We start from the raw sequence: 21,703 nt of genomic DNA on the forward strand, positions 1-21,703 counted from the left end.
AAACTGTAACTTAAAGTGGGTACAGCCTCAGTGTTCACAGTAAAACTGTAGCCTAAAGCAGGTGTTCTCAGTGTTCACAGTAAAACTGTAACTTAAAGTGGGTACAGCCTCAGTGTTCACAGTAAAACTGTAACTTAAAGTGGGTACAGCCTCAGTGTTCACAGTAAAACTGTAACTTAAAGTGGGTACAGCCTCAGTGTTCACAGTAAAACTGTAACTTAAAGTGGGTACAGCCTCAGTGTTCACAGTAAAACTGTAACTTAAAGCAGGTACAGCCTCAGTGTTCACAGTAAAACTGTAACTTAAAGTGGGTACAGCCTCAGTGTTCACAGTAAAACTGTAACTTAAAGTGGGTACAGCCTCAGTGTTCACAGTAAAACTGTAACTTAAAGCAGGTACAGCCTCAGTGTTCACAGTAAAACTGTAACTTAAAGCAGGTACAGCCTCAGTGTTCACAGTAAAACTGTAACTTAAAGCAGGTACAGCCTCAGTGTTCACAGTAAAACTGTAACTTAAAGCAGGTACAGCCTCAGTGTTCACAGTAAAACTGTAACTTAAAGCAGGTACAGCCTCAGTGTTCACAGTAAAACTGTAACTTAAAGCAGGTACAGCCTCAGTGTTCACAGTAAATCACGCGCTGGAAGTTGCACAGAATTTTTGCCCTACATTACTCATCTTATATGTATATACTGTACTCTATACCATCTACTGCATCTTGCCTATGCCGTTCTGTACCATCACTCATTCATATCTTTATGTACATATTCTTTATCCCCTTACACTTGTGTGTATAAGGTAGTTTTTGTGATGTTGTTAGTTAGATTACTCGTTGGTTATAACTGCATTCTCGGAACTAGAAGCACAAGCATTTCGCTACACTTGCATTAACATCTGCTAACCATGTGTATGTGACAAATACATTTGATTTGATTTGATAGCAGAATGTCAGAAAAACTGTACAGGGTGACATAGAGGCTGAGAATGTCAGAGGAAAGAAGGTGACTGTAGCAGCAAGGTGACTGTAGCAGGGTGACTGTAGCAGCAGGGTAGCAGGGTGACTAGCAAGGTGACTGGCAGGGTGACTGTAGCAGTGGTAGCAGGGTGACTGTAGCAGGGTAGCAAGGTGACTGTAGCAGGGTGACGGTAGCAGGGTGGTGGGTGACTGTAGCAGGGTAGTGAGGTGACTGTAGCAGGTAGTGAGGTGACTGGAGCAGGGTGGTGAGGTGACTAGCAGGGTGACTGTAGCAGGGTAGTGGGTGACTGTAGAGGGTGCAGGGTATGTGTGAGGGTGACTGAGGTGCAGGGTGACTGAGGTGACTGTAGCAGGGTGAGAGGTGACTGGTAGCAGGGTGGTGAGGTGACTGTAGCAGGGTGGTGAGGTGACTGTAGCAGGGTGGTGAGGTGACTGGTGAGGTGACTGTAGCAGGGTGGTGAGGTGACTGTAGCAGGGTAGTGAGGTGACTGAGCAGGGTGGGAGGTAGTGAGGTGACTAGCAGGGTGACTGTAGCAGGGTAGTGAGGTGACTGTAGCAGGGTGACTGTAGCAGGGTAGCGATGTGACTGTAGCAGGGTGACTGAGGTGACTGTAGTAGGGTGGTGAGGTGACTGTAGCAGGGTGACTGTAGCAGGGTAGTGAGGTGACTGTAGCAGGGTGACTGAGGTGACTGTAGCAGGGTGGTGAGGTGTGACTGTAGGTGCAGGTGACTGTAGCAGGGTAGTGAGGTGACTGTAGCAGGGTGGTGAGGTGACTGTAGCAGGGTGAGGTGACTGTAGCAGGGTGACTGCAGGGTAGTGAGGTGACTGTAGCAGGGGTGGTGAGGTGACTGTAGCAGGGTGACTGTAGTGAGGTGACTGTAGCAGGGTGGTGAGGTGACTGTAGCAGGGTGACTGTAGCAGGGTGACTGTAGCAGGTGACTGTAGCAGGTGACTGTAGCAGGGTAGTGAGGTGACTGTAGCAGGGTGACTGTGAGGTGACTGTAGCAGGGTGGTGAGGTGACAGGGTGACTGTAGCAGGGTGACTGTAGCAGGTGACTGTAGCAGGGTGACTGTGAGGGTGACTGTAGCAGGGTGGTGAGGTGACTGTAGCAGGGTAGTGAGGTGACTGTAGCAGGGTGTGACTGTAGCAGGGTAGTGAGGTGAGGGTAGTGAGGTGACTGTAGCAGGGTGACTGAGGTGACTGTAGCAGGGGTGAGGTGACTGTAGCAGGGTGACTGTAGCAGGGTAGTGAGGTGACTGTAGAGGGTGACTGTGAGCAGGGTGGTGAGGTGACTGTAGCAGGGTGGTGGGTGACTGTAGCAGGGTGGTGAGGTGACTGTAGCATAGTAGTGAGGTGACTGTAGCAGGGTGGTGAGGTGACTGTAGCAGGGTAGTGAGGTGACTGTAGCAGTGACTGTAGTGAGGTGACTGTAGCAGGGTGGTGAGGTGACTGTAGCAGGGTAGTGAGGTGACTGTAGCAGGGTGACTGTAGCAGGGTGGTGAGTGACTGTAGCAGGGTGGTGAGGTGACTGTAGCTGTAGCAGGGTGACTGTAGCAGGGTGACTGTAGCAGGGTAGTGAGGTGACTGTAGCAGGGTGGTGAGGTGACTGTAGCAGGGTGACTGTGAGGGTACTGAGGTGACTGTAGCAGGGCAGGGTGACTGTAGCAGGGTAGTGAGGTGACTAGCAGGGTGAGCAGGGTAGTGAGGTGACTGTAGCAGGGTAGTGAGGGTGACTGTAGCAGGGTAGTGAGGTGACTGTAGCAGGGTAGTGAGGTGACTGTAGCAGGGTAGTGAGGTGACTGTAGCAGGGTGACTGTAGCAGGGTAGTGAGGTGACTGTAGCAGGGTGGTGAGGTGACTGTAGCAGGGTGGTGAGGTGACTGTAGCAGGGTGACTGTAGCAGGGTAGTGAGGTGACTGTAGCAGGGTAGTGAGGTGACTGTAGCAGGGTGACTGTAGCAGGGTGACTGTAGCAGGGTAGTGAGGTGACTGTAGCAGGGTAGTGAGGTGACTGTAGCAGGGTGACTGTAGCAGGGTAGTGAGGTGACTGTCGCAGGGTAGAGGGATGGACTGCAGCTGTTGGCTCTGCTACACAACAGTCTCCCTCAGTGATCCAGAACTGACAGTGCTACTCTGTTCTGTAGCACCAACACAACTTAATGGCTTTCCCTGGAAGGAAGGCAGGGCTGCACAGACAAAGCCCCCACTGTCTCACAGCTCTCCCTTTCTCTCACATGCTAGTGTTCATTTGGGTCTCTGTCCTTCGCTCAGGGTAGTATCATGTTACTATAGCGACACTCTGTGAACACACACACACACTCACTATGGGCGTTCAACATTACATTTAGCCAGCAACATAAGATCATGCTTTAGTCATGCAGAGCCCAGAACATTACAGGAGAAACCAGAAACAACACCACACTGTAGCCTTGTATCATATTACCGTAGCAACAGCCCCCCCCCCACATTTCTGTGTTACACTTGGCAGCCATATTTATTACATCGCCCCAGCAACAAGACATTTACTCACGACACTCATACTGGGTTGCCATAGTATCGGACCCACCACCTCCTAGACACCACCTCCTCCTCCTAGACATCACCTCCTAGACATCACCTCCTAGACACCACCTCCTAGTCACCACCTCCTCCTCCTAGACACCACCTCCTCCTCCTAGACACCACCTCCTCCTCCTAGACACCACCTCCTCCTCCTAGACACCACCTCCTCCTCCTAGACTCCTCCTAGACTCCACCTCCACCTCCTAGACACCACCTCCTCCTCCTAGACACCACCTCCTAGTCACCACTTCCTCCTCCTAGTCACCACCTCCTCCTCCTAGACACCACCTCCTCCTCCTAGACTCCACCTCCTCCTCCTAGACTCCACCTCCTCCTCCTAGACTCCTCCTCCTCCTCCTCGACACCACCTCCTCCTCCTAGACTCCACCTCCTCCTCCTCGACACCACCTCCTCCTCCTCGACACCACCTCCTCCTCCTCGACACCACCTCCTCCTCCTAGACTCCTCCTCCTAGACTCCTCCTCCTAGACTCCTCCTCCTAGACTCCTCCTCCTAGACTCCTCCTCCTAGACTCCTCCTCCTAGACTCCTCCTCCTAGACACCACCTCCTAGACTCCTCCTCAGAAAGGAGGACCAAGGCATCTTTAAAAAAGTATATTAAGAGAGCCTTGGTCCTCCTTTCTTTTGTTTTAATCAGTTATTTGGCGACGTGATATATTTAATATAGTTTGGTCTAAAAATGATCACTTTTTTAAAATGAAATTCATTGAGTAGGATGGTCCTCCCCTTCTTCCTCTGAGGAGCCTCCACTGATATGCATCTTGTCCTTGTTGTCTAGCTAGACACCATGTTTCTCTGTTATATTGCTGCTCTTATCCAGCTAGACACCATGCTGCTCTGTTATATTGCTGCTCTTATCCAGCTAGACACCATGCTGCTCTTATCCAGCTAGACACCATGCTGCTCTTATCCAGCTAGACACCATGCTGCTCTGTTAAATTGCTGCTCTTATCCAGCTAGACACCATGCTGCTCTTATCCAACTCGACACCATGCTGCTCTTATCCAGCTAGACACCATGCTGCTCTTATCCAACTAGACACCATGCTGCTCTTATCCAACTAGACACCATGCTGCTCTTATCCAACTAGACACCATGCTGCTCTTATCCAGCTAGACACCATGCTGCTCTTATCCAACTAGACACCATGCTGCTCTTATCCAACTAGACACCATGCTGCTCTTATCCAACTAGACACCATGCTGCTCTTATCCAGCTAGACACCATGCTGCTCTTATCCAACTAGACACCATGCTGCTCTTATCCAACTAGACACCATGCTGCTCTTATCCAACTAGACACCATGCTGCTCTTATCCAACTAGACACCATGCTGCTCCGGTAATGGGACAGGTTGTACTGGGGGTGCTCCGGTAATGGGACAGGTTGTACTGGGGGAGCTCCGGTAGTGGGACAGGTTGTACTGGGGGTGCTCCGGTAATGGGACAGGTTGTACTGGGGGTGCTCCGGTAATGGGACAGGTTGTACTGGGGGAGCTCCGGTAGTGGGACAGGTTGTACTGGGGGAGCTCCGGTAGTGGGACAGGTTGTACTGGGGGTGCTCCGGTAATGGGACAGGTTGTACTGGGGGAGCTCCGGTAATGGGACAGGTCGTACTGGGGGAGCTCCGGTAGTGGGACAGGTTGTACTGGGGGAGCTCCGGTAGTGGGACAGGTTGTACTGGGGGAGCTCCGGTAATGGTCCCAATTTTTAGATGTTGAGATGTCTTTGAGTATATAGCACTGCAGCAACATCAGTCAGACAGGAGAGGCTGGAGGTGAAATAAAAAGCATTGCCTGGTTTGTGATGAAGTCTCCTCCCTCACCTTGTGCAGACTGGAGCCTCTCAGTAATGGGACTGGGCAGTCAGACACACACAGTGCTCAGCCCATTCATTGTTAATGAACACAGTTAATATGTCTGAGCTGCTGTCCCACTGAGTCCTGCTCGTGTTCCACTGAGTCCTGCTCATGTTCTGTCTGAGCTGCTGTCCCACTGAGTCCCACTAGTGTTCTGTCTGAGCTGCTGGCCCACTGAGTCCCACTAGTGTTCTGTCTGAGCTGCTGGCCCACTGAGTCCCACTAGTGTTCTGTCTGAGCTGCTGGCCCACTGAGTCCCACTAGTGTTCTGTTCTGCTGAGTCCCACTAGTGTTCTGTCTGAGCTGCTGGCCCACTGGCCCACTGAGTCCCACTAGTGTTCTGTCTGAGCTGCTGGCCCACTGAGTCCCACTAGTGTTCTGTCTGAGCTGCTGCTGTCCACACTGAGTCCCACTAGTGTTCTGCTAGTGTTCTGTCTGAGCTGCTGGCCCACTGAGTCCCACTAGTGTTCTGTCTGAGCTGCTGTCCCACTGAGTCCCACTAGTGTTCTGTCTGAGCTGCTGTCCCACTGGTCCCACTAGTGTTCTGCACTGAGCTGCCCACTAGTGTTCTGTCTGAGCTGCTGTCCCACTGAGTCCCACTAGTGTTCTGTCTGAGCTGCTGTCCCACTGAGTCCCACTAGTGTTCTGTCTGAGCTGCTGTCCCACTGAGTCCCACTAGTGTTCTGTCTGAGCTGCTGTCCCACTGAGTCCCACTAGTGTTCTGTCTGAGTGCTGCTGTCCCACTGAGTCCCACTAGTGTTCTGTCTGAGCTGCTGTCCCACTGAGTCCCACTAGTGTTCTGTCTGAGCTGCTGTCCCACTGAGTCCCACTAGTGTTCTGTCTGAGCTGCTGGCCCACTGAGTCCCACTAGTGTTCTGTCTGAGCTGCTGGCCCACTGAGTCCCACTAGTGTTCTGTCTGAGCTGCTGGCCCACTGAGTCCCACTAGTGTTCTGTCTGAGCTGCTGGCCCACTGAGTCCCACTAGTGTTCTGTCTGAGCTGCTGGCCCACTGAGTCCCACTAGTGTTCTGTCTGAGCTGCTGGCCCACTGAGTCCCACTAGTGTTCTGTCTGAGCTGCTGGCCCACTGAGTCCCACTAGTGTTCTGTCTGAGCTGCTGGCCCACTGAGTCCCACTAGTGTTCTGTCTGAGCTGCTGGCCCACTGAGTCCCACTAGTGTTCTGTCTGAGCTGCTGGCCCACTGAGTCCCACTAGTGTTCTGTCTGAGCTGCTGGCCCACTGAGTCCCACTAGTGTTCTGTCTGAGCTGCTGGCCCACTGAGTCCCACTAGTGTTCTGTCTGAGCTGCTGGCCCACTGAGTCCCACTGAGTGTTCTGTCTGAGCTGCTGTCCCACTGAGTCCCACTAGTGTTCTGTCTGAGCTGCTGGCCCACTGAGTCCCACTAGTGTTCTGTCTGAGCTGCTGTCCCACTGAGTCCCACTAGTGTTCTGTCTGAGCTGCTGGCCCACTGAGTCCCACTAGTGTTCTGTCTGAGCTGCTGTCCCACTGAGTCCCACTAGTGTTCTGTCTGAGCTGCTGGCCCACTGAGTCCCACTAGTGTTCTGTCTGAGCTGCTGTCTCACTGAGTCCCACTAGTGTTCTGTCTGAGCTGCTGTCCCACTGAGTCCCACTAGTGTTCTGCTAGTGTTCTGTCTGAGCTGCTGTCCCACTGAGTCCCACTAGTGTTCTGTCTGAGCTGCTGTCCCACTGAGTCCCACTAGTGTTCTGTCTGAGCTGCTGTCCCACTGAGTCCCACTAGTGTTCTGTCTGAGCTGCTGTCCCACTGAGTCCCACTAGTGTTCTGTCTGAGCTGCTGGCCCACTGAGTCCCACTAGTGTTCTGTCTGAGCTGCTGGCCCACTGAGTCCCACTCGTGTTCAGCTAGTGTTCTGTCTGAGCTGCTGTCCCACTGAGTCCCACTAGTGTTCTGTCTGAGCTGCTGTCCCACTGAGTCCCACTAGTGTTCTGTCTGAGCTGCTGTCCCACTGAGTCCCACTAGTGTTCTGTCTGAGCTGCTGTCCCACTGAGTCCCACTAGTGTTCTGTCTGAGCTGCTGGCCCACTGAGTCCCACTAGTGTTCTGTCTGAGCTGCTGGCCCACTGAGTCCCACTAGTGTTCTGTCTGAGCTGCTGGCCCACTGAGTCCCACTAGTGTTCTGTCTGAGCTGCTGTCCCACTGAGTCCCACTAGTGTTCTGTCTGAGCTGCTGTCCCACTGAGTCCCACTAGTGTTCTGTCTGAGCTGCTGTCCCACTGAGTCCCACTAGTGTTCTACTAGTGTTCTGTCTGAGCTGCTGGCCCACTGAGTCCCACTAGTGTTCTGTCTGAGCTGCTGGCCCACTGAGTCCCACTAGTGTTCTTTCTGAGCTGCTGGCCCACTGAGTCCCACTAGTGTTCTGTCTGAGCTGCTGGCCCACTGAGTCCCACTAGTGTTCTGTCTGAGCTGCTGTCCCACTGAGTCCCACTAGTGTTCTGTCTGAGCTGCTGTCCCACTGAGTCCCACTAGTGTTCTGTCTGAGCTGCTGTCCCACTGAGTCCCACTAGTGTTCTGTCTGAGCTGCTGTCCCACTGAGTCCCACTAGTGTTCTGTCTGAGCTGCTGTCCCACTGAGTCCCACTAGTGTTCTGTCTGAGCTGCTGTCCCACTGAGTCCCACTAGTGTTCTGTCTGAGCTGCTGTCCCACTGAGTCCCACTAGTGTTCTGTCTGAGCTGCTGTCCCACTGAGTCCCACTGAGTCCCACTAGTGTTCTGTCTGAGCTGCTGTCCCACTGAGTCCCACTAGTGTTCTGTCTGAGCTGCTGTCCCACTGAGTCCCACTAGTGTTCTGTCTGAGCTGCTGTCCCACTGAGTCCCACTAGTGTTCTGTCTGAGCTGCTGTCCCACTGAGTCCCACTAGTGTTCTGTCTGAGCTGCTGTCCCACTGAGTCCCACTAGTGTTCTGTCTGAGCTGCTGTCCCACTGAGTCCCACTAGTGTTCTGTCTGAGCTGCTGTCCCACTGAGTCCCACTAGTGTTCTGTCTGAGCTGCTGTCCCACTGAGTCCCACTAGTGTTCTGTCTGAGCTGCTGTCCCACTGAGTCCCGCTAGTGTTCTGCTAGTGTTCTGTCTGAGCTGCTGTCCCACTGAGTCCCACTAGTGTTCTGTCTGAGCTGCTGTCCCACTGAGTCCCACTAGTGTTCTGTCTGAGCTGCTGTCCCACTGAGTCCCACTAGTGTTCTGTCTGAGCTGCTGTCCCACTGAGTCCCACTAGTGTTCTGTCTGAGCTGCTGTCCCACTGAGTCCACTAGTGTTCTGTCTGAGCTGCTGTCCCACTGAGTCCCACTAGTGTTCTGTCTGAGCTGCTGGCCCACTGAGTCCCACTAGTGTTCTGTCTGAGCTGCTGGCCCACTGAGTCCCACTAGTGTTCTGTCTGAGCTGCTGTCCCACTGAGTCCCACTAGTGTTCTGTCTGAGCTGCTGTCCCACTGAGTCCCACTAGTGTTCTGTCTGAGCTGCTGTCCCACTGAGTCCCACTAGTGTTCTGTCTGAGCTGCTGTCCCACTGAGTCCCACTAGTGTTCTGTCTGAGCTGCTGTCCCACTGAGTCCCGCTCATGTTCTGTCCCACTGAGTCCTGTGAACATGTTCTCATTTACAGCAACGACCTGGGGGCTGAATGAGCCGACCGTGATGGTTTGAAGGTCAGATTGGGAATTTAGCCAGGACACCGGGGTTAACACCTACTCTTACGTTAAGTGTCATGGGATCTTTAATGACCTCAGAGTCAGGACACCCGAAAGACGGCACCCTACACAGGGCAATGTCCCCAATCACTGCCCTGGTTCATTGGGACATTTTTTTAAACCAGAGGAAAGAGTGCCTCCTACTGGCCCTCAAACACCACTGCCAGCAGTGGTATGCAGGGTGGTATGCTGCTGGCATGGATGTATAGGTCTACCAACCATACTGTTGACTGTCTAATGGATGTATAGGTCTACCAACCATACTGTTGACTGTCTAATGGATGTATAGGTCTACCAACCATACTGTTGACTGTCTAATGGAAGTATAGGTCTACCAACCTTACTGTTGACTGTCTAATGGATGTATAGGTCTACCAACCATACTGTTGACTGTCTAATGGATGTATAGGTCTACCAACCATACTGTTGACTGTCTAATGGATGTATAGGCCTACCAACCATACTGTTGACTGTCTAATGGATGTATAGGCCTAACAACCATACTGTATCCAAGATGGCGTAGCAGTCGGACGTATGTTTTGTCTTGTCCCGTCCTGTCTAGTGTAAATATAGTTTTCTTCGTTTTTTTCTGTATATATTTCGTACATATTTTAATCTCACTTTCAAACTAGAGCTGAATATACTCTCCTGCAACCCGCATCACCCAATGTGGTACGGATCCGCCTTTTCTATACTTTACTTTAGAACCGGAGCCACCATCAGAAGCTAGCCAGCTAACTAGCTACTACTCAGTTAGCCATTGATAGCGGTCTTCTAAGCTAACTAGAACACCAGCGCGACATCAACCCAGAGCATATCAGACTGCTCTTTCTCTACCACATCTCCGGATTCCTACCGCAAGCTCTGAACCTTTACACCGGATCATCGCAACTAGCTAGCTGCAATTCCGAGTGGCTACTCCTGGCCAACGTCTCTGGCCCAAAACAAGCTACAGTTAGCCTTGAGCTAAGCCCACCTCCCGACTAGCCGAAGAGGCCCAACGATACCTCTTTTGCCAATTGGCCTGGACCCTTTACTGCCGACACGGAGCGCCGCCGATCCATCACGACTGGTCCGCCGACATAATCGTCCGAGGTGGTTTCAACAGGCTTTTTCATTGCGACATCGCCAAAGATCCATCTGCTGGCCAAGGCCCGCGAGCTTTCTGAAACGCTGTGTCTCCAGCTCACCCAGCGCACTAGAGCTCCTGTAGCATAATCCTGGGCTACAATTACCCGGGCCCACGACCGGTCTGTCGATGTCACCGCAAGAAGAGGAATAAACAGACTCACCCCATCGCGACGTCCCCCAAAGGTTAGCTCTCTAGCCCTCGCTATCTCCCTACTTGCTATTCGGCCTGCTAACGGCTAGCTTGTCTAGCCCGGGCCTACGAACTGTTAGCTTGTTAGCACAGGCCTGCTAACCATCTGACTCACCTCATCCCAAACACTTCTGAACCCATTTACTTTCTATCTCTCTTTGATTTTTATTTGTTTATACCTTCCGGAAACCTGCCTCACCCACTGTGATACGGATTCGCTATCACTTTTAATTTTTATTTATTTTTATGACACACTCAAGAACCTCCAGACGCTAACCAGCTAACTAGCTACAAGCTATTTAGTCATTGTTAGTTTAAAAAAAAAAAAAAAACCTGGATAACACTCGCCAGCCCAGCTTCCTGCCCATCCACCGCTGCCCCCTGGACACTGATCTCTTGGCTACATAGCTGACGCACGCTGGACTGTCCATTAATCACGGTACCCCATTCTGCTTGTTTGTTTATCTGTCGGCCCAGTTGCCTAGTCAACGCCATTTTACCTGCTGTTTGTTGTGCTAGCTGATTAGCCTCGCCTACTGTTTTTAGCTAGCTTTCCCAATTCAACACCTGTGATTACTGTATGCCTCGCTGTATGTCTCTCCCAAATGTCAATATGCCTTGTATACTGTTGTTCAGGTTAGTTATCATTGTTTTAGTTCACAATGGAGCCCCTAGATCCACTCTGCATACCCCTGTTACCTCCTTTGTCCCACCCCCACACATGCGGTGACCTCACCCATTACAACCAGCATGTCCAGAGATACAACCTCTCTCATCATCACCCAGTGCCTGGGCTTACCTCCGCTGTACCCGCACCCCACCATACCCCTGTCTGCGCATTATGCCCTGAATATATTCTACCATGCCCAGAAACCTGCTCCTCTTATCCTCTGCCCCCAACGCTCTAGGCGACCAGTTTTGATAGCCTTTAGCCGCACCCTCATACTACTCCTTCTCTGTTCCGCGGGTGATGTGGAGGTAAACCCAGGCCCTGCATGCCCCCAGGTACCCTCATTTGTTGACTTCTGTGATCCAAAAGTCTTGGTTTTATGCATGTCAACATCAGAAGCCTCCTCCCTAAGTTTGTTTTACTCACTGCTTTAGCACACTCTGCTAACCCTGATGTCCTTGCCGTGTCTGAATCCTGGCTCAGGAAGGCCACCAAAAATTCAGAGATTTCCATACCCAACTATAACATCTTCCGTCAAGATAGAACTGCCAAAGGGGGCGGAGTCGCAGTCTACTGCAGAGATAGCCTGCAAAGTAATGTCATACTTTCCAGGTCCATACCCAAACAGTTTGAACTACTAATTTTGAAAATTACTCTCTCCAGAAACAAGTCTATCACTGTTGCCGCCTGCTACCGACCCCCGTCAGCTCCCAGCTGCGCCCTGGACACCATTTGTGAATTGATCGCCCCCATCTAGCTTCAGAGTTTGTTCTGTTAGGTGACCTAAACTGGGATATGCTTAACACCCCGGCAGTCCTACAATCTAAGCTAGATGCCCTCAATCTCACTCAAATCATCAAGGAACCCACCAGGTACAACCCTAACTCTGTAAACAAGGGCACCCTCATAGACGCCATCCTGACCAACTGGCCCTCCAAATATACCTCCGCTGTCTTCAACCAGGATCTCAGCGATCACTGCCTCATCGCCTGTATCCGCCACGGAGCCGCAGTCAAACGACCACCCCTCATCACTGTCAAACGCTCCCTAAAACACTTCTGTGAGCAGGCCTTTCTAATCGACCTGGCCCGTGTATCCTGGAAGGACATTGACCTCATCCCGTCAGTTGAGGATGCCTGGTCATTCTTTAAAAGTAACTTCCTCACCATTTTAGATAAGCATGCTCCGTTCAAAAATGCAGAACCAAGAACAGATACAGCCCTTGGTTCACTCCAGACCTGACTGCCCTCGACCAGCACAAAAACATCCTGTGGCGGACTGCAATAGCATCGAATAGCCCCCGTGATATGCAACTGTTCAGGGAAGTCAGGAACCAATACACGCAGTCAGTCAGGAAAGCTAAGGCCAGCTTCTTCAGGCAGAAGTTTGCATCCTGTAGCTCCAACTCCAAAAAGTTCTGGGACACTGTGAAGTCCATGGAGAACAAGAGCACCTCCTCCCAGCTGCCCACTGCACTGAGGCTAGGAAACACGGTCTCCACCGATAAATCCATGATTATCGAAAACTTCAATAAGCACTTCTCAACGGCTGGCCATGCCTTCCGCCTGGCTACTCCAACCTCGGCCAACAGCTCCGCCCCGTAGTTCCTCACCCAAGCCTCTCCAGGTTCTCCTTTACCCAAATCCAGATAGCAGATGTTCTGAAAGAGCTGCAAAACCTGGACCCGTACAAATCAGCTGGGCTTGACAATCTGGACCCGCTATTTCTGAAACTATCTGCCGCCATTGTCGCAACCCCTATTACCAGCCTGTTCAACCTCTCTTTCATATCGTCTGAGATCCCCAAGGATTGGAAAGCTGCCGCAGTCATCCCCCTCTTCAAAGGGGGAGACACCCTGGACCAAAACTGCTATAGACCTATATCCATCCTGCCCTGCCTATCTAAGGTCTTCGAAAGCCAAGTCAACAAACAGGTCACTGACCATCTCGAATCCCACCGTACCTTCTCCGCTGTGCAATCTGGTTTCCGAGCCGGTCACGGGTGCACCTCAGCCACACTCAAGGTACTAAATGATATCATAACCGCCATCGATAAAAGACAGTACTGTGCAGCCGTCTTCATCGACCTCGCCAAGGCTTTCGACTCTGTCAATCACCAAATTCTTATCGGCAGACTCAACAGCCTCGGTTTTTCGGATGACTGCCTTGCCTGGTTCACCAATTACTTTGCAGACAGAGTTCAGTGTGTCAAATCAGAGGGCATGCTGTCCGGTCCTCTGGCAGTCTCTATGGGGGTGCCACAGGGTTCAATTCTCGGGCCGACTCTTTTCTCTGTATATATCAATGATGTTGCTCTTGCTGCGGGCGATTCCCTGATCCACCTCTACGCAGACGACACCATTCTATATACTTTCGGCCCGTCATTGGACACTGTGCTATCCAACCTCCAAACGAGCTTCAATGCCATACAGCACTCCTTCCGTGGCCTCCAACTGCTCTTAAACGCGAGTAAAACCAAATGCATGCTTTTCAACCGATCGCTGCCTGCACCCGCATGCCCGACTAGCATCACCACCCTGGATGGTTCCAACCTTGAATATGTGGACATCTATAAGTACCTAGGTGTCTGGCTAGACTGCAAACTCTCCTTCCAGACTCACATCAAACATCTCCAATCAAAAATCAAATCCAGAGTCGGCTTTCTATTCCGCAACAAAGCCTCCTTCACTCACGCTGCCAAGCTTACCCTAGTAAAACTGACTATCCTACCGATCCTCGACTTCGGCGATGTCATCTACAAAATGGCTTCCAACACTCTACTCAGCAAACTGGATGCAGTCTATCACAGTGCCATCCGTTTTGTCACTAAAGCACCTTATACCACCCACCACTGCGACTTGTATGCTCTAGTCGGCTGGCCCTCACTACATATTCGTCGCCAGACCCACTGGCTCCAGGTCATCTACAAGTCCATGCTAGGTAAAGCTCCGCCTTATCTCAGTTCACTGGTCACGATGGCAACACCCATCCGTAGCACGCGCTCCAGCAGGTGTATCTCACTGATCATCCCTAAAGCCAACACCTCATTTGGCCGCCTTTCGTTCCAGTACTCTGCTGCCTGTGACTGGAACGAATTGCAAAAATCGCTGAAGTTGGAGACTTTTATCTCCCTCTCCAACTTCAAACATCAGCTATCCGAGCAGCTAACCGATCGCTGCAGCTGTACATAGTCTATAGGTAAATAGCTCACCCTTTTTCACCTACCTCATTCCCATACTGTTTTTATACTGTTTTTATTTATTTACTTTTCTGCTCTTTTGCACACCAATATCTCTACCTGTACATGCCCATCTGATCATTTATCACTCCAGTGTTAATCTGCAAAATTGTATTATTCGCCTACCTCCTCATGCCTTTTGCACACATTGTATATAGACTGCCCATTTTTTTCTACTGTGTTATTGACTTGCTAATTGTTTACTCCATGTGTAACTGTGTTGTCTGTTCACACTGCTATGCTTTATCTTGGCCAGGTCGCAGTTGCAAATGAGAACTTGTTCTCAACTAGCCTACCTGGTTAAATAAAGGTGAAATAAAAATAAAAATAAATAATGGATGGATGTATAGGTCTACCAACCATACTGTTGACTGTCTAATGGATGTATAGGCCTACCAACCATACTGTTGACTGTCTAATGGATGTATAGGTCTACCAACCATACTGTTGACTGTCTAATGGATGTATAGGTCTACCAACCATACTGTTGACTGTCTAATGGGTGGATGTATAGGTCTACCAACCATACTGTTGACAGTCTAATGGATGTATAGGTCTACCAACCATACTGTTGACTGTCTAATGGATGTATAGGCCTACCAACCATACTGTTGACTGTCTAATGGATGTATAGGCCTACCAACCATACTGTTGACTGTCTAATGGATGGATGTATAGGCCTACCAACCATACTGTTGACTGTCTAATGGATGGATAGGTCTACCAACCATACTGTTGACTGTCTAATGGATGTATAGGTCTACCAACCATACTGTTGACTGTCTAATGGATGTATAGGTCTACCAACCATACTGTTGACTGTCTAATGGATGGATGTATAGGCCTACCAACCATACTGTTGACTGTCTAATGGATGTATAGGTCTACCAACCTTACTGTTGACTGTCTAATGGATGTATAGGTCTACCAACCATACTTTTGACTGTCTAATGGATGTATAGGTCTACCAACCATACTTTTGACTGTCTAATGGATGTATAGGTCTACCAACCATACTGTTGACTGTCTAATGGATGTATAGGTCTACCAACCATACTTTTGACTGTCTAATGGATGTATAGGTCTACCAACCATACTGTTGACTGTCGAATGGGTGTATAGGTCTACCAACCATACTGTTGACTGTCTAATGGATGTATAGGCCTACCAACCATACTGTTGACTGTCTAATGGATGGATAGTATAGGTCTACCAACCATACTGTTGACTGTCTAATGGATGTATAGGTCTACCAACCATACTGTTGACTGTCTAATGGATGTATAGGCCTACCAACCATACTGTTGACTGTCTAATGGATGTATAGGTCTACCAACCATACTGTTGACTGTCTAATGGATGGATAGGTCTACCAACCATACTGTTGACTGTCTAATGGATGTATAGGTCTACCAACCATACTGTTGACTGTCTAATGGATGTATAGGTCTACCAACCATACTGTTGACTGTCTAATGGATGTATAGGTCTACCAACCATACTGTTGACTGTCTAATGGATGTATAGGTCTACCAACCATACTGTTGACTGTCTAATGGATGGATGTATAGGTCTACCAACCATACTGTTGACTGTCTAATGGATGTATAGGTCTACCAACCATACTGTTGACTGTCTAATGGATGTATAGGCCTACCAACCATACTGTTGACTGTCTAATGGATGTATAGGTCTACCAACCATACTGTTGACTGTCTAATGGATGGATAGGTCTACCAACCATACTGTTGACTGTCTAATGGATGTATAGGTCTACCAACCTTACTGTTGACTGTCTAATGGATGGATGTATAGGTCAGGTATAGGCTAGTTGGTTAATTATGGAATGATGGATGGGAAGTCATATGATAGGACTGTAATTTAAATCCACACTGTTGTCGAGACACACACACAGAGACCCACACACAGAGACCCACACAGAACTTCAGCTACCTGCTATGTGGATTCTCTCCTCAGCTGATTAGAGCCTGGAGCCCTGTCTGTCAGTCAGTCCTGTCTGTCAGTCAGTCCTGTCGGTCTGTCAGTCCTGTCGGTCTGTCAGTCCTGTCGGTCTGTCAGTCCTGTCGGTCTGTCGGTCTGTCAGTCCTGTTGGTCTGTCTGTCTGTCAGTCCTGTTGGTCTGTCTGTCTGTCAGTCAGTCCTGTCTGTCAGTCAGTCCTGTCGGTCTGTCAGTCCTGTCGGTCTGTCAGTCCTGTCGGTCTGTCAGTCCTGTCGGTCTGTGTCTGTCAGTCAGTCCTGTCTGTCAGTCAGCCCTGTTGGTCTGTCAGTCCTGTCGGTCTGTCTGTATGTCTGTCTGTCTGTCCTGTCGGTCTGTGAGTCCGGTCGGTCAGTCAGTCCTGTCTGTCTGTCTGTATATCTGTCTGTCTGTGAGTCCGGTCGGTCAGTCAGTCAGTCCTGTCTGTTGAAGACGGGGGCTTCCAAGGCCTGCACAGAGAGCAGAAGAGTGCCTGAGCTACCTCTCACACTCACACACACCCTCTCTCCCCTCTGCCTTCCTGTCTCAGTAGTAGAAAGGGACGGGAAGAGGAAGCCTTGTTTTTCTGGGTCAGAGTTGTATCTGGAAGTATTTTAAATTCCATAATGCAGAAACACCCATATGTAAGTGTTTTCCACTGGAACAAATAGAAGATCCTCCAACACACTGATGTTACAGCCCAGAGAGAGAAGGGGAGGGAAGGAGGGCCAGACGGAGAAGGGGAGGGAAGGAGGGCCAGACGGAGAAGGGGAGGGAAGGAGGGCCAGACGGAGAAGGGGAGGGGAGGAGGGCCAGACGGAGAAGGGGAGGGGAGGAGGGCCAGAGAGGGGAGGTGAGGGAGGAGGGCCAGAGAGAGAAGGGGAGGGGAGGAGGGCCAGACGGAGAAGGGGAGGGGAGGAGGGCCAGAGAGGGGAGGTGAGGGGAGGAGGGCCAGACAGAGAAGGGGAGGGGAGGAGGGCCAGAGAGAGAAGGGGAGGGGAGGAGGGCCAGACGGAGAAGGGGAGGGGAGGAGGGCCAGAGAGGGGAGGTGAGGGGACAGGGCCAGACAGAGAAGGGGAGGGGAGGAGGGCCAGACAGAGAAGGGGAGGGGAGGAGGGCCAGAGAGGGGAGGTGAGGGGAGGAAGGCCAGAGAGAGAAGGGGAGGGGAGGAGGGCCAGAGAGGGGAGGGGAGGGGAGGAGGGCCAGAGAGGGGAGGTGAGGGGAGAAAGGCCAGAGAGAGAAGGGGAGGGGAGGAGGGCCAGACAGAGAAGGGGAGGGGAGGAGGGCCAGAGAGGGGAGGTGAGGGGAGAAAGGCCAGAGAGAGAAGGGGAGGGGAGGAGGGCCAGACAGAGAAGGGGAGGGGAGGAGGGCCAGACAGAGAAGGGGAGGGGAGGAGGGCCAGACAGAGAAGGGGAGGGGAGGAGGGCCAGACAGAGGAGGGGAGGGGAGGAGGGCCAGACAGAGAAGGGGAGGGGAGGAGGGCCAGACAGAGAAGGGGAGGGGAGGAGGGCCGGGGAGGGGAGGAGGGCCAGACAGAGGAGGGGAGGGGAGGAGGGCCAGACGGAGAAGGGGAGGGGAGGAGATGTTCTTTAGTATGTATATAATACACAGGTTCTACCTCCAGTTGTAATGTACTGAATGGTCTTTAGTATATAATACGGTTCTACCTCCAGTTGTAATGTACTGAATGGTCTTTAGTATATAATACGGTTCTACCTCCAGTTGTAATGTACTGAATGGTCTTTAGTATATAATACGGTTCTACCTCCAGTTGTAATGTACTGAATGGTCTTTAGTATATAATACGGTTCTACCTCCAGTTGTAATGTACTGAATGGTCTTTAGTATATAATACGGTTCTACCTCCAGTTGTAATGTACTGAATGGTCTTTAGTATATAATACGGTTCTACCTCCAGTTGTAATGTACTGAATGGTCTTTAGTATATAATACGGTTCTACCTCCAGTTGTAATGTACTGAATGGTCTTTAGTATATAATACGGTTCTACCTCCAGTTGTAATGTACTGAATGGTCTTTAGTATATAATACGGTTCTACCTCCAGTTGTAATGTACTGAATGGTCTTTAGTATATAATACGGTTCTACCTCCAGTTGTAATGTACTGAATGGTCTTTAGTATATAATACGGTTCTACCTCCAGTTGTAATGTACTGAATGGTCTTTAGTATATAATACGGTTCTACCTCCAGTTGTAATGTACTGAATGGTCTTTAGTATATAATACGGTTCTACCTCCAGTTGTAATGTACTGAATGGTCTTTGGTATATAATACGGTTCTACCTCCAGTTGTAATGTACTGAATGGTCTTTAGTATATAATACGGTTCTACCTCCAGTTGTAATGTACTGAATGATCTTTAGTATATAATACGGTTCTACCTCCAGTTGTAATGTACTGAATGATCTTTAGTATATAATACGGTTCTACCTCCAGTTGTAATGTACTGAATGGTCTTTAGTATATAATACGGTTCTACCTCCAGTTGTAATGTACTGAATGGTCTTTAGTATATAATACGGTTCTACCTCCAGTTGTAATGTACTGAATGGTCTTTAGTATATAATACGGTTCTACCTCCAGTTGTAATGTACTGAATGGTCTTTAGTATATAATACGGTTCTACCTCCAGTTGTAATGTACTGAATGGTCTTTAGTATATAATACACAGGTTCTACCTCCAGTTGTAATGTACTGAATGGTCTTTAGTATATAATACACAGGTTCTACCTCCAGTTGTAATGTACTGAATGGTCTTTAGTATATAATAGGTTCTACCTCAGTTGTAATGTTCTACCTCCAGTTGTAATGTACTGAATGGTCTTTAGTATATAATACACAGGTTCTACCTCCAGTTGTAATGTACTGAATGGTCTTTAGTATATAATACGGTTCTACCTCCAGTTGTAATGTACTGAATGGTCTTTAGTATATAATACACGGTTCTACCTCCAGTTGTAATGTACTGAATGGTCTTTAGTATATAATACGGTTCTAACGTGTCCGCTCTGCTAACGTGTCTGCAGGAGGAAGTGGACAGTTTGAGTCCTGTTCTCAGGGACAACCCTCAGCTTCATGAAGAGGTCCGGTTCTGGCTCAAAGATCAAAAAGGTTCAGGACATTTTTTGCAAGGTAAGAAACACTGATGTATTTAATATTTAACAAACCCAACCAACTTGTCTGTTCACTGTGATGATGCTTAGTCCTTCGAGCCCTATTCCCTATATAGAACACTACTGTTGACCAGAGCCCTATTCCCTATATAGAACACTACTGTTGACCAGAGCCCTATTCCCTATATAGAACACTACTGTTGACCAGAGCCCTATTCCCTATATAGAACACTACTGTTGACCAGAGCCCTATTCCCTATATAGAACACTACTGTTGACCAGAGCCCTATTCCCTATATAGAACACTACTGTTGACCAGAGCCCTATTCCCTATATAGAACACTACTGTTGACCAGAGCCCTATTCCCTATATAGAACACTACTGTTGACCAGAGCCCTATTCCTATATAGAACACTACTGTTGACCAGAGCCCTATTCCCTATATAGAACACTACTGTTGACCAGAGCCCTATTCCCTCAGTTGTAATGTACTATATAGAACACTACTGTTGACCAGAGCCCTATTACCCCTATATAGAACACTACTGTTGACCAGAGCCCTATTCAGAACACTACTGTTGACCAGAGCCCTATTCCTATATAGAACACTACTGTTGACCAGAGCCCTATTCCCTATATAGAACTACTACTGCTGACCAGAGCCCTATTCCCTATATAGAACACTACTGTTGACCAGAGCCCTATTCCTATATAGAACACTACTGTTGACCAGAGCCCTATTCCCTATATAGAACACTACTGTTGACCAGAGCCCTATTCAGAACACTGAATGGTCTTTAGTATGACCAGAGCCCTATTCCTATATAGAACACTACTGTTGACCAGAGCCCTATTCCCTATATAGAACACTACTGTTGACCAGAGCCCTATTCCTATATAGAACACTACTGTAGACCAGAGCCCTATTCCCTATATAGAACACTACTGTAGACCAGAGCCCTATTCCCTATATAGAACACTACTGTTGACCAGAGCCCTATTCCCTATATAGAACACTACTGTTGACCAGAGCCCTATTCCTATATAGAACACTACTGTTGACCAGAGCCCTATTCCCTATATAGAACACTACTGTTGACCAGAGCCCTATTCCCTATATAGAACACTACTGTTGACCAGAGCCCTATTCCCTATATAGAACACTACTGTTGACCAGAGCCCTATTCCCTATATAGAACACTACTGTTGACCAGAGCCCTATTCCCTATATAGAACACTACTGTTGACCAGAGCCCTATTCCCTATATAGAACACTACTGTTGACCACTACTCTGTCGTGTTATCTATCCAAGCCGACACTGATTTCCATACCTGGTCCTGTGTCTGCTGGTACCAGAGGAGACTGTCTGTTTGTCAGTGTGTTGTGAGGAGGAGACTGTCTGTTTGTCAGTGTGTTTGACCACAGCTGACGAAGCTCTGTGGTCTTGCGTTGTTGTTAACAACATCCACATTGTAATGGGGATCTGTGCGAAGGTGCATGTACCTCATGGTGCTCTCTGTGGTGCTAATGGGGTCCATAGTCTAGTAACCAGATCTGTCTTGTCTGCAGACTCTGGCCAAGGTGCATGTACCTCATGGATGTCTGAATTGGTACATCTAGCCAGGCTACAGATGTCTGAATTGGTATATATATAGCCAGGCTACAGATGTCTGAATTGGTACATCTAGCCAGGCTACAGATGTCTGAATTGGTACATATAGCCAGGCTACAGATGTCTGAATTGGTACATCTAGCCAGGCTACAGATGTCTGAATTGGTACATCTAGCCAGGCTACAGATGTCTGAATTGGTACATCTAGCCAGGCTACAGATGTCTGAATTGGTACATATAGCCAGGCTACAGATGTCTGAATTGGTACATCTAGCCTAGCTTCAGATGTCTGAATTGGTACATATAGCCAGGCTACAGATGTCTGAATTGGTACATCTAGCCAGGCTACAGATGTCTGAATTGGTACATCTAGCCAGGCTACAGATGTCTGAATTGGTACATATAGCCAGGCTACAGATGTCTGAATTGGCACATCTAGCCAGGCTACAGATGTTCTGAATTGGTACATCTAGACTAGCTACAGATGTCTGAATCGGTACATCTAGCCAGGCTACAGATGTCTGAATTGGTACATCTAGCCAGGCTACAGATGTCTGAATTGGTACATCTAGCCAGGCTACAGATGTCTGAATTGGTACATCTAGACTAGCTACAGATGTCTGAATTG

The 21,703-nt window shown here is 49.4% G+C and overlaps 1 protein-coding gene across 1 annotated transcript in view; it reads left to right on the top strand.

The window, feature by feature from the left end:
* Window positions 1-19,494, top strand: part of LOC127918536 (probable JmjC domain-containing histone demethylation protein 2C) — a 47,087-nt gene extending 27,593 nt beyond the window's left edge. Inside the window, exon 3 of the mRNA XM_052501845.1 lies at window positions 19,375-19,494. Within this exon, the coding sequence (XP_052357805.1) occupies window positions 19,375-19,494 (120 nt within the window). The remainder of the gene's footprint in view (window positions 1-19,374) is intronic.
* The last annotated feature ends 2,209 nt before the right edge of the window (window positions 19,495-21,703 follow it).

This window comes from Oncorhynchus keta, unplaced genomic scaffold, assembly GCF_023373465.1.
Source record: "Oncorhynchus keta strain PuntledgeMale-10-30-2019 unplaced genomic scaffold, Oket_V2 Un_contig_1442_pilon_pilon, whole genome shotgun sequence".
NCBI classification, from domain to species: Eukaryota; Metazoa; Chordata; class Actinopteri; order Salmoniformes; family Salmonidae; genus Oncorhynchus; species Oncorhynchus keta.